The 14,415-nt window shown below is 38.9% G+C and overlaps 1 protein-coding gene across 3 annotated transcripts in view; it reads left to right on the top strand.

The window, feature by feature from the left end:
- Positions 1-14,415, top strand: part of grik4.L (glutamate receptor, ionotropic, kainate 4 L homeolog) — a 344,981-nt gene that overhangs the window by 92,050 nt on the left and 238,516 nt on the right. For all 3 annotated transcript variants that reach the window (XM_041569223.1, XM_018225767.2, XM_041569222.1), the window contains exon 2: positions 6,961-7,055. In XM_041569223.1, coding sequence (XP_041425157.1) covers positions 7,003-7,055 — 53 coding nt within the window. In that variant the 5' untranslated portion in view covers positions 6,961-7,002. The remainder of the gene's footprint in view (positions 1-6,960; positions 7,056-14,415) is intronic.

The raw sequence follows: 14,415 nt of genomic DNA, 5'->3' as shown, positions 1-14,415 counted from the left end.
GACCCCAAATTAATATGTAGCGCACACAATTTTCACTGGCAACAACAAGTAATAAAGAACAATGCAAAATGCAATAATTTCACTAACATCCAATAAAACCATTCAAATCAATACATTTAAATAGTTTAACTTGGCCAATTACTTTTTTTCTGGCACAAACAAGCAATCAACATCTATGCAGAACTGAAAATGCAATAAAATGGCTGCAAATGCGACAAAAATCACCAAATAAATTAATTACATAGCATACAAGAGATAAAATAAATCATGAAGACCAATTGAAAAGTTACTTGGAATTGGACATTCCATATGAAAATTTAACTTAAAGATGAACCACCAATTCAAAGCCTTTAGAATCCTTTAGGACGGGTGTCTGAATTTGGGCCCCTGATACTTAATAATTCCATTAGGGAACAGCAGGCACTTGAGATGATAGAAGAGATGTACCTGCTGTTCCCCACTTAAGTACAACCCTTGTGAAGCCCTCCTGCTACCCAGAAGTGGCTCACCAATACACTATCATTAGGATCTGCCTGTCTGCTTAAAGGAATATGCACTACTACACACAAACACTTTTCACAACATTTTATTATTCTGCCATTTTTTACACTTTTGCTTGTTCTGCCCAGGTAACACTAATAAACATGCACAAATACATTTGCCCTTTTTTACATTTTTTTTGCTCTAAAATTGTTTTATTGTCCTGGGTGGCTATTGTATCTAGTGTAAGCAATTACCATCCTGTGTAAATCATTTTTCTGACCCAGATCCCTATATGCAAAATAGCATTTTTTTTATTTAGACCCTTATATCTTGTTACACAAGTGGAATTACACAACAATGTAGGAATATTTAGAAAGCCCAGCTTATCTGGAAAAACAAATAATGTATAATTTTCTTAGGTAAAATACCCTGCAAAAATGGCAATTTGATGGCTGACTGACAGGTTTAGTAAGAGCTAAAGACAAAATGTCATTAAAATGTTGCACAGAAGAGAACTAACAATTTCTTTTTATGAGAAGGTAAGCAGGGACCTCGATTCTGGAATGGCAGTGGGTGGCTGTGTAAATGGCTGTGACAATATTAAATTGGATAATGCAAAGATTGCATAGTGAATGACACACAGAGTACTTGATTAGAAAATAGCAATTTTGTTGTCTAGAGTCCGGACCAATATTTCCTGAATGATCATATACTGTAAGAGTAAAGAATGGTTTCTAGAAGTTTTCCTAGGAGATCCAGAAACAAGCATATCTAAACGAAAGTGGTGCCACTATTCAAAAAGCCTCAAAACGATAGGCCAGTTAGTCTGACGTCAGTGGGAGGAAAGCTTTTTGAAGGGTTAATAAAGGATAAGATACTGGACTTCATAGCAAATCATAATACTATGAGTTTGTGCCAGTATGGTTTTATGCATAATAGATCTTGCCAGACTAACTTAATTTCTTTTTATGAGAAGTTTAGCAGGGACCTCGATTCTGGGATGGCAGTGGATGTGATTTACTTAGACTTTGCTAAAGCATTTAATACAGTGCCACACAGAAGGTTACTGGTTACATTAAGGAATGTTGGCCTGGAACATAGTATTTGTACCTGGATAGAGAACTGGCTAAAAGATAAGACTACAAAGAGTGGTGGTAACTGGAACATTTTCTAATTGGACCAGTGTTGTTAGTGGAGTACTGCAGGGCTCTGTACTAGGTCCCTTGCTTTTCAACTTGTTTATTAATGACCTGGAGGTGGGCATTGAAAGTACTGTTTCTATTTTTGCAGATGATACTAAATTGTGCAGAACTATAGGTTCCATGCAGGATGCTGCCACTTTGCAGAGTGATTTGTCTATGTTGGGAAACTGGGCAGCAAACTGGAAAATGAGGTTCAATGTTGATAAATGCAAGGTTATGCACTTTGGCAAAAGTAATAAAAAATGCAAGTTATACACTAAATGGCAGTGTGTTGGGAGTTTCCTTAAATGAGAAGGATCTAAGGGTTTTTGTAGATAACATGTTGTCTAATTCTGGGCAGTGTCATTCTGTGGCTACTAAAACAAATAAAGTTCTGCATTAAAAAGGGCATTAACTCAAGGGATGAAAACATAATTATGCCTCTTTATAGGTCCCTGGTAAGGCCTCATCTGGAGTATGCAGTGCAGTTTTGGACTCCAGTCCTTAAGAGGGATATAAATGAGCTGGAGAGAGTGCAGAGACATGCAACTTAACTGGTTAGTGGGATGGAACCAGGGTAGACTGTCAAGGTTGGGGTTGTTTTCTGTGGAAAAAAGGCTCTAGCGAGGGGACATGATTACACTTTACAAGTACATTAGAGGACATTATAGACAAATAGCAGGGGAACTTTTTACTCATAAAGTGGATGACCGTACCAGAGGCCACCCCTTTAGACTAGAAGAAAAGAACTTTCATTTGAAGCAACGTAGGGGGTTCTTCACAGTCAGGACAGTGAGGTTGTGGAATGCACTGCCGGGTGATGTTGTGATGGCTGATTCAGTTAAAGGAAAACTATACCCCCCAAACAATGTAGGTCTCTATTAAAAGATACTGAGTAAAACAGCTCATGTGTAAAACCCTGCTTCATGTAAATGAACCATTATCATAATAATATACTTTTTAGTAGTATGTGCCATTGGGTAATCATAAATAGAAAATTGCCATTTTAAAAAATAAGGGCCGCCCCCTGAGATCGTAAGATTCACTGTGTACACATACAAACCACATGTAAGGTCACATGAGCCAATTAACAGACAGAGTTCTGCCTTTTGCTTCCTCACTTCTTCCTGTAACAGTTAGAGTTGTAGTATTTCTGGTCAGGTGATCTCTGAGGCAGCACAGATAGAGTCACAAAATGGTGGTTCAAGGCAAGAGATGTAAAAGGGCAATATTTATGTAAATATATATTCCAGTTTGGTAAGATTCTTTAATATGTCATTCAATTTGATATAAACTATCTGTTGCTTAAGTATTCATTTTGGGGGTATAGTTTTCCTTTAATGCCTTTAAGAATGGCTTGGATGATTTTTTGGACAGACATAATATCAAAGGCTATTGTGATACTGAATTCTATAGTTAGTATAGATATGGGTATATAGAATTTATGTGAAAATAGAGAGGGGTGTGTGTATGGATGCTGAGTTTTCATTTGGAGGGGTTGAACTTGATGGACTTTGTCTTTTTTCAACCCAATTTAACTATGTAATTAACTATGTAATTATTTGAAATCTGCCTGTTTAAAAGATAAATGATCAAAAGTGGAGATAGAGATTTGTGAATTTGGTGGGAAATCTGACATTTTTATATCCACTTTTAATTTGTCTCAATATTACAACTTTTGTGAATTCCCAGCTAGAATAGATTCTAACCTTTTGAACCTCATTAGATTATTGACTAACATTACTGTCTCCCACATTCTCTTTCTGTATTTTATAATATTCATGCCTGTGGAACCTTGTGCTGCTCCTGCTTATACCAAGCGTCTCTGAAACCTCTTTCTGCATACCTGTTGCTCCTGGCTGCCTGCTCCCTATTATACACATACACTCGTAGCTTTATGCTCAATAATTTCCTTTCCCTTTTGCAGCTTAACTGATGACAGGATACTCTTCACTTTATCTACTTGGTTGGCCCTCTGATGTCCTCTGTATCCATAGCAACACCCAGTGCTTTGCAAATCCAAGCCATTTCTTTTCTTTATGTCCTCCCTGTTGTTACATTTAAAGGAAAACTATACCCCCCAAACAATGTAGGTCTCTATTAAAAGATACTTAGTAAAACAGCTCATGTGTAAAACCCTGCTTCATGTAAATTAACCATTATCATAATAATATACTTTTTTAGTAGTATATGCCATTGGGTAATCATAAATAGAAAATTGCCATTTTAAAAAATAAGGGCCGCCCCCTGAGATCGTAAGATTCACTGTACACACATACAAACCACATGTAAGGTCACATGAGCCAATTAACAGACAGAGTTCTGCCTTTTGCTTCCTCACTTCTTCCTGTTACAGTTAGAGTTGTAGTGTTTCTGGTCAGGTGATCTCTGAGGCAGCACAGATAGAGTCACGAAATGGTGGCTCAAGGCAAGAGATGTAAAAAGGCAATATTTATGTAAATATATATTCCAGTTTGGTAAGATTCTTTGATATGTCATTCAATTTGATATAAACTATCTGTTGCTTAAGTATTCATTTTGGGGGTATAGTTTTCCTTTAAAGTTTTTTTTAATTCTCTTTTTTAATTGCTGTCTTTTACCCTTTATCTCTTTATTTACTCTCAGGAGCAGTTACTATTCTAATGATGCACCGGGGGTGAGACAGGCTGGTGCATTACCTACTGTAGGACACAGGAGTGGGTGGGTAATATACATAGATTTTTAATCTTGCAAATAAAATCAGTAACATAATATATCTAATTCATATAATGAAACTGCATTCTCTAGTGTATATCATATAGTGAGTTCTTATTATGCAGCAAATGGGTTTTATGTCTCCCCTTAACTTTTTGCTATCTTATAATTTCATTATAAATAATTGGTAGGGCATATGCACAGTAAGGGGCACATTTACTAAGCTCGAATGAAGGATTCGAAGTAAAAAAACTTTGAATTTCGATGTTTTTTTTTGGGTACTTCGACCATCGAATAGGCTACTACGACCTTCAACTTCGACTTCGATTGGAACTAAAAGTCGTTTGACTATTCAATAGTCGAAGCACTGTCTCTTTAAAATAAACTTAGACTACTGTACATACTTCGGCAGTTTAAACCTACCGAGCTACAATGTTAGCGTATGGGGACCTTCCCCATCAGTTTTCTAAGGTTTTTTTAATCGATCGATCGATTAAAAGACTTCGAATAGTTTGATTCGAAGGATCGTTTGATCGTAGGTTTGCGGTAAATCCTTTGAACCCTCGATATTCGACCCTTAGTAAATGTGCCCCTAAGTGTTACCCCAACTCATTATTTAATCAGGGCTCCTTATCTTATACCAAGGTTACAGTTATATAGAAACATTGCTTTATGAGTTATCTTGCAAATCCGGCTTTCAACGGTAACTAGACTTTCAAATCAGAATTGATCCCAAATGTCGCCCTAACTGGCCATGATAATGGACTTGTAAATCAATAGTCTGGGAGGTAAGGGAGGTCAGCATTACAGTTTGGGGACCTCTGATCTAACAGGTTTTGGCATGACATGTCTTTAGCATTTCAACTACAACTATATTGTACATTTTCAGAATAAATGCTTAAATTTTTTACACATTACCGTACAACATATATTGCGTATTCGGACTCGAGTTTTTATATGGTCATGGAACTCCTCTACTTTATTCACTTTATACCTCTCTTTCTACTCACTGCCTATCCAGTATTAAGTGTGGAAGCTAACCAATCACAGTCCTGGCTGCTTCTTATGAAACTACAGTCCTGCTATGAAGCTTTGGTCCTCTGCTGATGGCTAATTGATGTAATTTGTTGTGTAGGACCATGTTTGCATGTACACAGTAATCTTAGACTTGCAACAAAAGTATGACTAATGTTTAATACAGTAAACTATAGCACAACCACCATAAAGCCGACCTTGCAGTCACAGAGGGGCCTGAAGATTTTTTGCAGGGTGGCCCGGCACAATGAAGGTAGCCACTGACAATAGGACTTCAGTTTTCTATACTAACAAGCAATGTCTATGTGATTCCCTTCCCAAACTGTACCCTGAGTTGAGCTGCACAATACACATATCCAGGGAGATGTCAAACATGTGCACACTGTGGGACTGTGTCGGGCCCCCTAAATATTTTTTCTGCAAGGGCTGTTGCTGTGAAGGACATAAATATATAGCACTTGCACAAACAGTATAACAACAATGAGCCATTGATTAGGACTAGAGCTTCTCGACAATTTCAAATTGATACTTAAAAACCCATAAGCCAGAGCGGAAAACACAAACCCTCATATGAAATAAAGGGCACAAGATTCAATTCATGGAGAAAAAGGTTTATCACCTAAAAAGTCATGGATGAGATTCAATTTGAGATGCAATTCAATTCAGATTATTATCAGATTATTATCTCGCTGTTTATCACGTGAAAACTATTGAAGTCTATGGGAAAAAACTGGAACTGAATTAGGAGAAAAGTTTTTTCTCTTCGAATTGAATCTTGCCATGACTTTTCATGTGATAAACCATGAGATAACTTTTTCTCACTGAATTGAAATTGGCCCAATGTTTGCCTGGTGCAAACCTATAGCAACCAATAAGGTGCTTTTAAACATTCAATGAGTAAATTCTATCTGCTATGGGTGATTGAACCTCTAGCAAACGTTGCACCTTTAATTTCATAACCCCCCAAAGTGTTGCATGTAATAAAATGTATCTATTTGGAATGGGATTTGATATTTCCTTTCATTGTACAGTTTTTTTTGCTATTCTATTAGCACCTGCATTCCAAATTCAGAGGTGCATCAATGCTCACTTATGTAATTAAATGTAATTTTTTATCAGGTAGAAGATTAGAACAAGAAGTTTGAGTATATAACCAAAGTACCAGCAAAATAACTGGTTTCACCTGTGTATGTTGCATATATAATAAAGGAGAAAAATAGAAGTTGCAGTTGAAATAATAGAAGAAAGCCACACTGCCAAGGTGATCTTGTTGCTTCATAAAGCTTTATCTAAAACTGCTGTGTTGATCTATGCTGTGATCTCTATCTTTCACTGAGATAAAGTGGAGTTAATTGTCTGTTATATATGTACCTTCGAATGGTGGGCACTTTCATGTCACAGCAGACTGCAAACTATCTTTTTCTGTAATTGGAGAGGTATTTAACCCTTGACATTATGCTTAAGGAAGTAGAGGAGGAACAGCCTGGCTATGTCTATTGGTTCTAGTGATAGCTGCAAGCCACATCTACATTAAATGATTGACTAATCTTATATTTTATATATGCAGGTATGCCAGTAGTGTATTGGACTATTTCGGGAGTACTATTGTATGACTGTGCAGACTGTGAGTGGTGCCCTTCCTGGACATGTCACACGTCTAATGTAAGTATTTTGTATTTTATCTTTTCAGTAGGTAACTTAAAGAAAGTCACTATTATAATACAGTGGTCTAGGGTGGTTGAAAAAGCCCTCTAATTCTGCTTTGATTATATAACGCTTGCAAATCTTATAGCTTTTCATATTTGTTCCTGACAGCTGCAGTCAGCAGAATTTTAAAGGAAGGCAATTAGTGTTGTATGTACAGAATCATGAAGTAACAGCTAAAATCAATGGGTTGGTGTTTATGTGTGTGGGAAAAGAAGTAGGGGGGGCAGGCTTTTGCAGGTACAGTTGTAAGCCTTTCTGATCACATTTTAATGTTAAGTGTTCTTGTTATTTGCAGCACCGGTGAAAAAGGTGTTATCAAAACCAGGGTACTATGTGTGTAAACTATATTTTGTTTCCATGGGTGTCCCATCTCTTCCATTACACACATATGTAAGCATGTGTGGAAGGGTCTTTACATTGTGCCATTTGATTGTAAGAAGGACTGGTGGGAATGTGCCAATGTTTATAAATCAAGCTTATTCTTTCTTTTTGTTCAGTTACTTAAAGTATTTATTTGTACCTTTGCTGTTTTAAGTTTGACAGTATAAAAAGTATGCTTTTAAACTGGAACTGACATATCCTGCCACCTATAGCTAACAGGTATTCTGCTAGGGGAAAAAATAGGACTTAAGGATCAGTAAATATTACTAGGGATGTAGCGAACCGCCGTTTTGGTGTTCGCGAACGCCGGCAAAAAATGCGAACGGTTCGCGAACCGTTCGCGAGCTTCGAACACCCGCAAAATCGTTCGATTCGAACGTTCGAAGGATTTTTCGTTCGATTCGAACGTTTGAAGGATTTTCATCGTTCGATCGAAGGATTTTCATTCGAATCGAACGGTCGAGGGATTTTAATCGTTTGAACGAATGGAAATCGTTCGAACGAATGGAAATCGTTCGATTTTAGCGGTCGAATGGTCGCGAACTCAAATTGCGAACGTTCCCAAACGTTCGCGAACATTAGGCGGACGCGAACGGTCGAAGTTCGCGCGAACAAGTTCGCAGGCGAACTGTTCGCTACATCCCTAAATATTACAGAGACCCCAAAGAGAATGGAAGGCTCATTTACAACGGTGCTGAATATATGTGATGCAGTGAGTAGTAGTGTACCTTAATAATTGTGGCCTGAATGGTCCCAATAGTTTTATATACCAAGGCAATTTTAAATAGCATCGGGCAGAAAAATATGCCACCTTAGCAAATTCCATGAGTGTCAGGGATAGGTAGGGGGCACTAAGGAGGAAGAGGTGGAAAAGGTGAATCTTTCAGGCAGGAGCTGATACGGTGTGGACAGGAACAGGAGCAGGTGAAGAATCTGAGACAAAACAAGACAGTGGGGGAGTAGAACCAGATTGGGACTAACTATAATGAAGAAAATTGGAGCAGGAGGACTAGGGCGAAGACTTTGGACCAGAACAGGATCGTGCGGGCGTAGAACCAGGTCTGGATGGGGGGGGGGTGACGAGGAGGACTGGAGCAGGAGGACTGGGCTGGAACCAGGAGCAGGAACAGAATTAGGACAGGACTAGGTGCAAGAACAAGAAGAGCAGAAATGAGAACTTGCCAGCTGCTCTCCTGGCCCGATGGCTAGGGCCAGCAGTCAGAAAACCCCAGCCTAACATTATCCCCCCTCCTCACAAGGTGACTTCTAGGCACCTAGGAGACCCAAAGTTTTACATAGTAAATCATGCCCTCTGGGAACTGATGCAGAGGGAACAGAATAAAAGGCATACCCAGAGACAAATGGAACCATAGGCAGTGCCACCCTCATGGGTGCCCACGAAACAGGCTGGAGTGCAGGCACAGGCACCCTCATGGGTCCTGAGTTTTAGAAGTTTTGGGTGCTCTCTGTCTCTAGGCTAACACATGGCAGAAGCCCCTCTCCTGAGGGCTCTAGACACGGCAGAAGCCGCATGCCTGAGGGCACTGGACATGGCAGAGGACACTCTCTTGGAGGTACTGAAGCAGATTTTTGAGTAGCCTGCCCTGAAGCTGAAGGCAGGGGCTGCTGGGGCACAGCCAGCCCTGGAGCTGAAGACAATAGCGACTGAGGCACAGCCTGCCCCAGAGCTGAAGACAGTGGCTGTTGAGGCACAGCCAAAGCTGAAGGCAGAGGCTGCTGCTGGGAAACTGGCTCTGGGATGGAGGGCAGAGGCTGCTGCTGGGAAACTGGCTCTAGAACTGAGGCAGACTGCTGCTGGGTAGTCAGCCCTGGAACTGAGGCAAACTGCTGCAGGGTGGCCGGCCTCTGGAACTGGAGACGACTGCTGTTGGGAAGAAAACAGACAGCAAAAACTGAGCAGTATCATAGATCACTGTGGGACTTGTAACTGAGTAAGTTCTCTGCCCATGATTGAGTTTCCCCCTCCAGCAGGAATAAAATTATTTCTGATGCTTGATCAATAGGTTTAGAATTCAAAAATTTTGGAGAATTAAAAAAATATAGTAAAATTAGAAGCTTACTAGGAGTACCATCAAAATATCTGTGAGAGACAGAGACTACAAGGACAGTTATGACTGGAGTCTATAAGAGCTAGTTACAAATGGAGTGCAACAGTGCCAGGCTTAGCCCGCCGGCACCCTAGGCTACCCGGGCAGCCAGCTCGTCCCCAACCAGCCACACACTATTAAGTGTACATGCACAGTGCTAGAGTGACATGGAAGTGAGCTTCCATGCTTGCTGACGCCGGCCAAAGTATGAGGAGTCTAGGTACATCCCACTTTTCCTACCCCTAGTTACATAGTTACATAGTTAAATCAGGTAAAAACACAAAATCCATCAAGTTCAACCCCTCCAAACAAAAACCCAGTATCCATACACACTCCCCTCCATACCTTCACATAAATTATATATACCCATATCTATACTAACTATACAGTTTAGTATCATAATAGCCTTTGATATTATGTCTGTCCAAGAAATCATCCAAGCCATTCTTAAAGGCATTAACTGAATCAGCCATCACAACATCACCCGGCAGTGCATTCCACAACCTCACTGTCCTGACTGTGAAGAAACACCTGCATTGCTTCAAATGAAAGTTCTTTTTTTTTTAGTCTAAAGGAGTGACCTCTGGTGCAGTGTGTCTTTTTATGGGTAAAAAGGTCATCTGCTATTTGTCTATAATGTCCTCTAATGTACTTGTAAAGTGTAATCATGTCCCCTCGCAAGTGCCTTTTTTCCAAAGAAAACAACCCCAACCTTGACAGTCTACCCTCATAATTTAACTAGCTCTAAATAGTTTAGTTGCATGTCTCTGCACTCTCTCCAGCTCATTTATATCCCTCTTAAGGACTGGAGTCCAAAACTGCACTGCATACTCCAGCTGAGGCCTTACTAGGGACCTATAAAGAGGCATATTATGAGTTAATGCCCTTTTTTATGCAAGACAGAACTTTATTTGCTTTAGTGGCCACAGAATGACACTGCCCAGAAATAGACAACTTGTTATCTACAAAAACCCCTAGATCCTTCTCAGTTAAGGAAACACCCAACACGCTGCCATTTAGTGAATAACCTGCATTTATATTATTTTTGCCAAAATGCATAATCTTGCTTTTATCAACATTGAACCTCATTTTCCAGTTCGCTGCCCAGTTTTCCAACTTAGTCAAATCACTCTGCAAAGTGGCAGCATCCTGCATGGAACCTATAGTTCTGCACAATTTAGTATCATCTGCAAAAATAGAAACAGTACTTTCAATGCCCACCTCCAGGTCATTAATAAACAAGTTGAAAAGCAAGGGACCTAGTACAGAGCCCTGTGGTACTCCACTAACATTACTGGTCCAATTAGAAAATGTTCCATTTACCACCACTCTTTGTAGTCTATCTTTTAGCCAGTTCTCTATCCAGGTACAAATACTATGTTCCAGGCCAACATTCCTTAATTTAACCAGTTAACTTCTGTGTGGCACTGTATCAAATGCTTTAGCAAGTAAAATCAGGGTCTGCTTTGAAATAGTCGACTAATATATGATACAGGTATGGGACATGTTATCCAGAATGCTCAGGACCTTGGGTTTTCCCAATAACAGATCTTTCTGTAATTTGGATCTTTATACCTTAAGTCTACTAGAAAATCATGTAAACATTAAATAAAGGCAATAAGCTGGTTTTGCTTCCAATAAGGATTGATTGCATTTTAGTTTAGATCAAGTACAAGGTTCTGTTTTACTATTACAGAGAAGAAAAAAAAACCTTTTTTAAAAATGTGGATCATATGGATAAAATGGAGTCAATGGAAGACGGCCTTTCCATAATTCGGGCTTTCTGGATAACAGGTTTCTGGATCTGGATCCCATACCTGTACTTTGTATTTGTTTCCACCTGTAGAGAAGTAGTAGAAATGAACCTCCACATATTACAGAGCTGGATCATCCTGGATCTAGAACAGTATTTTCTATCCATAATGATATTTGCAGAATCCATTACACATACAAAATGTTATCTGAGGTTATCTGTACAATAAAACACTACTACTGTGTATCAACATAAGATTTATGTACTTTTTAATTTAACAGTTTTTTTTACATAGTTACAAGAGGGGTATAACTTTTGTTCATAAATGTGGTAGGGATATCGATTGTAAGCTCGATTGTAAGCTCCACTGGGACAGGGACTATAAATCGCTGAGTAAACATCTTGGAGCTCTATAAGTAAAGAACAATAATGATAAATAATAAATAAGAGATAACGCTTCCAAATATCCTCTACTATACAATTTTCACTTCAAACTTTGATTAATATGCCCCACAAAATTCTATCTTTGCAAAAAGTGTAACAAGTTTCATGTTCCAGCTTGAAAGTACGTTTGTCAGAGGCCAAGTATGAAATATCTAAGAATATATACTTTTATTGTTTTATTTTTGGCAAGCATCAGTGAGAACTGCAAAAAGAAATAAATTCAGATATACAGTGTAGACGTTGATCAATGTATCAGCTGCAGCCAAATATATGCCCATATGATTTATAGGCTGAAACAGGCATAAGCAGACCTGACCAGCCATACTCCCAGGTATATATATATTTTTTCAAATATCTTTAAAAAAAATTTTTTTTAATTATTTAATATAATTACAACAGTAGGTGCTATTGTTTATGACAAACATCTTTTTTTTGTTCTATTGATCAATATATATATATATATATATATATATATATATATATATATATATATATATATACATACAGGTATGGGACCTGTTATCCAGAATGCTCGGGAGCTGGGGTTTTCCGGATAACGGATCTTTTCGTAATTTGGGTCTTCATGCCTTAACTAGAAATTAATTTAAACATTAAATAAACCCAATAGGCTGGTTTTGCTTCCAATAAGGATTAATTATATCTTAGTTGGGATCAAGTACTGCACACACATTTTACACTAGTAACCAACATTTGCACAAATAATTTGTTTTTGTGCACGTACTATAGCCTAGAAAATGAGGGACAATTGTTTCTCTGCTGCCCAGCCTGCCCCCAACCTCAACTGGCTGAAAAACAGACACTATTTGCCACCCCTCCCTGGAACCCTGTGGCAGGCAGCAAAATTCCATCGAAGGGGCCCAGCCAAATTGGTTACAATTGGGCCCGAAGTTGGTAAGCCCGGCCCTGGCTGGTGCAATAAGTTCAGTATATGAAATATGGCATTTTTAGCCATATTCATTTTTAGAGTTTAGTTTTCCTTTAAAAACATCCATATTGGACAGGGAGGGAGTATCTACTCAGTAAAGATTAGAATGATTATGGAGGCTGTTCACTATAGGAACCAATGCTTAGTCTACAGAAGCAGACCCTAATAGTTTTATTATAAGCACTATTTAGTTGTAAACTGTACATCTATCAATAAAATTGGCAACTCAGTGACTGCCACAGACCATAGCAATTTTATCTAAAGCACCATTAAGTAGTTAACTCACTAAATGTTCCATCTTGGTGACTTCCTAAGCTCAAATGATGGAGTGTATTCAAAATTCCCAAAAACAACTACTTTATATATTTAGCCGGTAACATGGTGCCCACTAAGTTTTGCACTATTTGGCTGGTTTTCCAGGCTGCTGGGACCCAGCCTACTGCATAATTTCTTGCTGCTTTTTTTAGGTCAGGGGTGCTGTACTCCACATACTTTTAGCACATGGGTTAGTCTTGCATTTAGGGGGCTAGGCTCTACGTAACCTAGCTCCCTCTTCCACTGGATCATTTATCTGGCAAGGTGTCCAGAAGGAACTGATACCTCTCTATCTCATTGTTGGAGCCTCAGCAGCTCAACTAACCGGCCTACCACTACCTCTCACTGCCTACAGTGAGCTCCACAAATATAACCTAGCACTATCAACCCTAACTATTAACATCCCTAGGTACCCCACTGATGAGGCAAGTAACAGGCTCCCTATCGTCATTTCCTTCTACCTTCTTACCAGCCAGAGAGGAAGTGGCCCATTACTATATTCCTTGTATTATGTCTCCTGGGGGAATTCACCTACCTAACAGCGCCACCTGGTGACTGAACTGGAAATAATATTATTTACATATAATATACTATTTCTAATATCTACTCCTTACAAGCCAACAACCAGTAAGAAAATGTAAGACTGACAAAAATAACCCTGTGAATGCCAAAGAGCTGCTATAGGGCACACAGGAACCTATAGAGGTATTATATGTAACAGCAGGTAAACATATTACCTAACAAGCCTTCCTGCCAGCAGCAATGGCAGCTGCCTTTGCCTTTTTTCTTTCTGTACAAATTATGTATTCTATAAGAATGGTTGTATATAGTCACTGTAAACAAATGTTAGTAGTTCTCTGCATCTTCAATTCTTGTATTCTGTATGAGAGAGGTGTCACTATGCTTTTTTGTGAGTTCTTAGTCTGTGAAACAGCAAAGCTACCTGGTAACAAAATGTAGTGCAGACTGGTTATGTAGGGTTTAAAGGGGAACTAAAGTCTAAAACAGAATAATGCTATAAATGCTATATTTTGCACCAGAAACCTAATAAAACAAATGATTTATGTTTTCATCATGGGATCATCATCTTGCAACATTGTTAAACATCTTTGCAAGACCAAGACTACGCACATGCTCAGTGTGGTCTAGGCTTCAGCTGGGAGGTTAAAGCTTAAGGATCATCATAAATTATCAAAACAGCACAAGTCAAATAATATCTGCCATAGAAGCTAATACAGCAAGACTGATTAATACACAGAATATGCAGAATGCACTGGGTCTGTGGATACAAAACTCTACACTGCTTTTAAGGGAAACAAACAAAGCTGCTCAAGGTCAGGGAAGTAAGGTGGAGGGGTTTCCCCTGCA

Source organism: Xenopus laevis, chromosome 7L (genome assembly GCF_017654675.1).
Source record: "Xenopus laevis strain J_2021 chromosome 7L, Xenopus_laevis_v10.1, whole genome shotgun sequence".
NCBI classification, from domain to species: Eukaryota; Metazoa; Chordata; class Amphibia; order Anura; family Pipidae; genus Xenopus; species Xenopus laevis.
The sequence above is the reverse complement of the archived record's forward strand: the minus strand, read 5'-3'. Positions and strand labels throughout refer to the sequence as shown.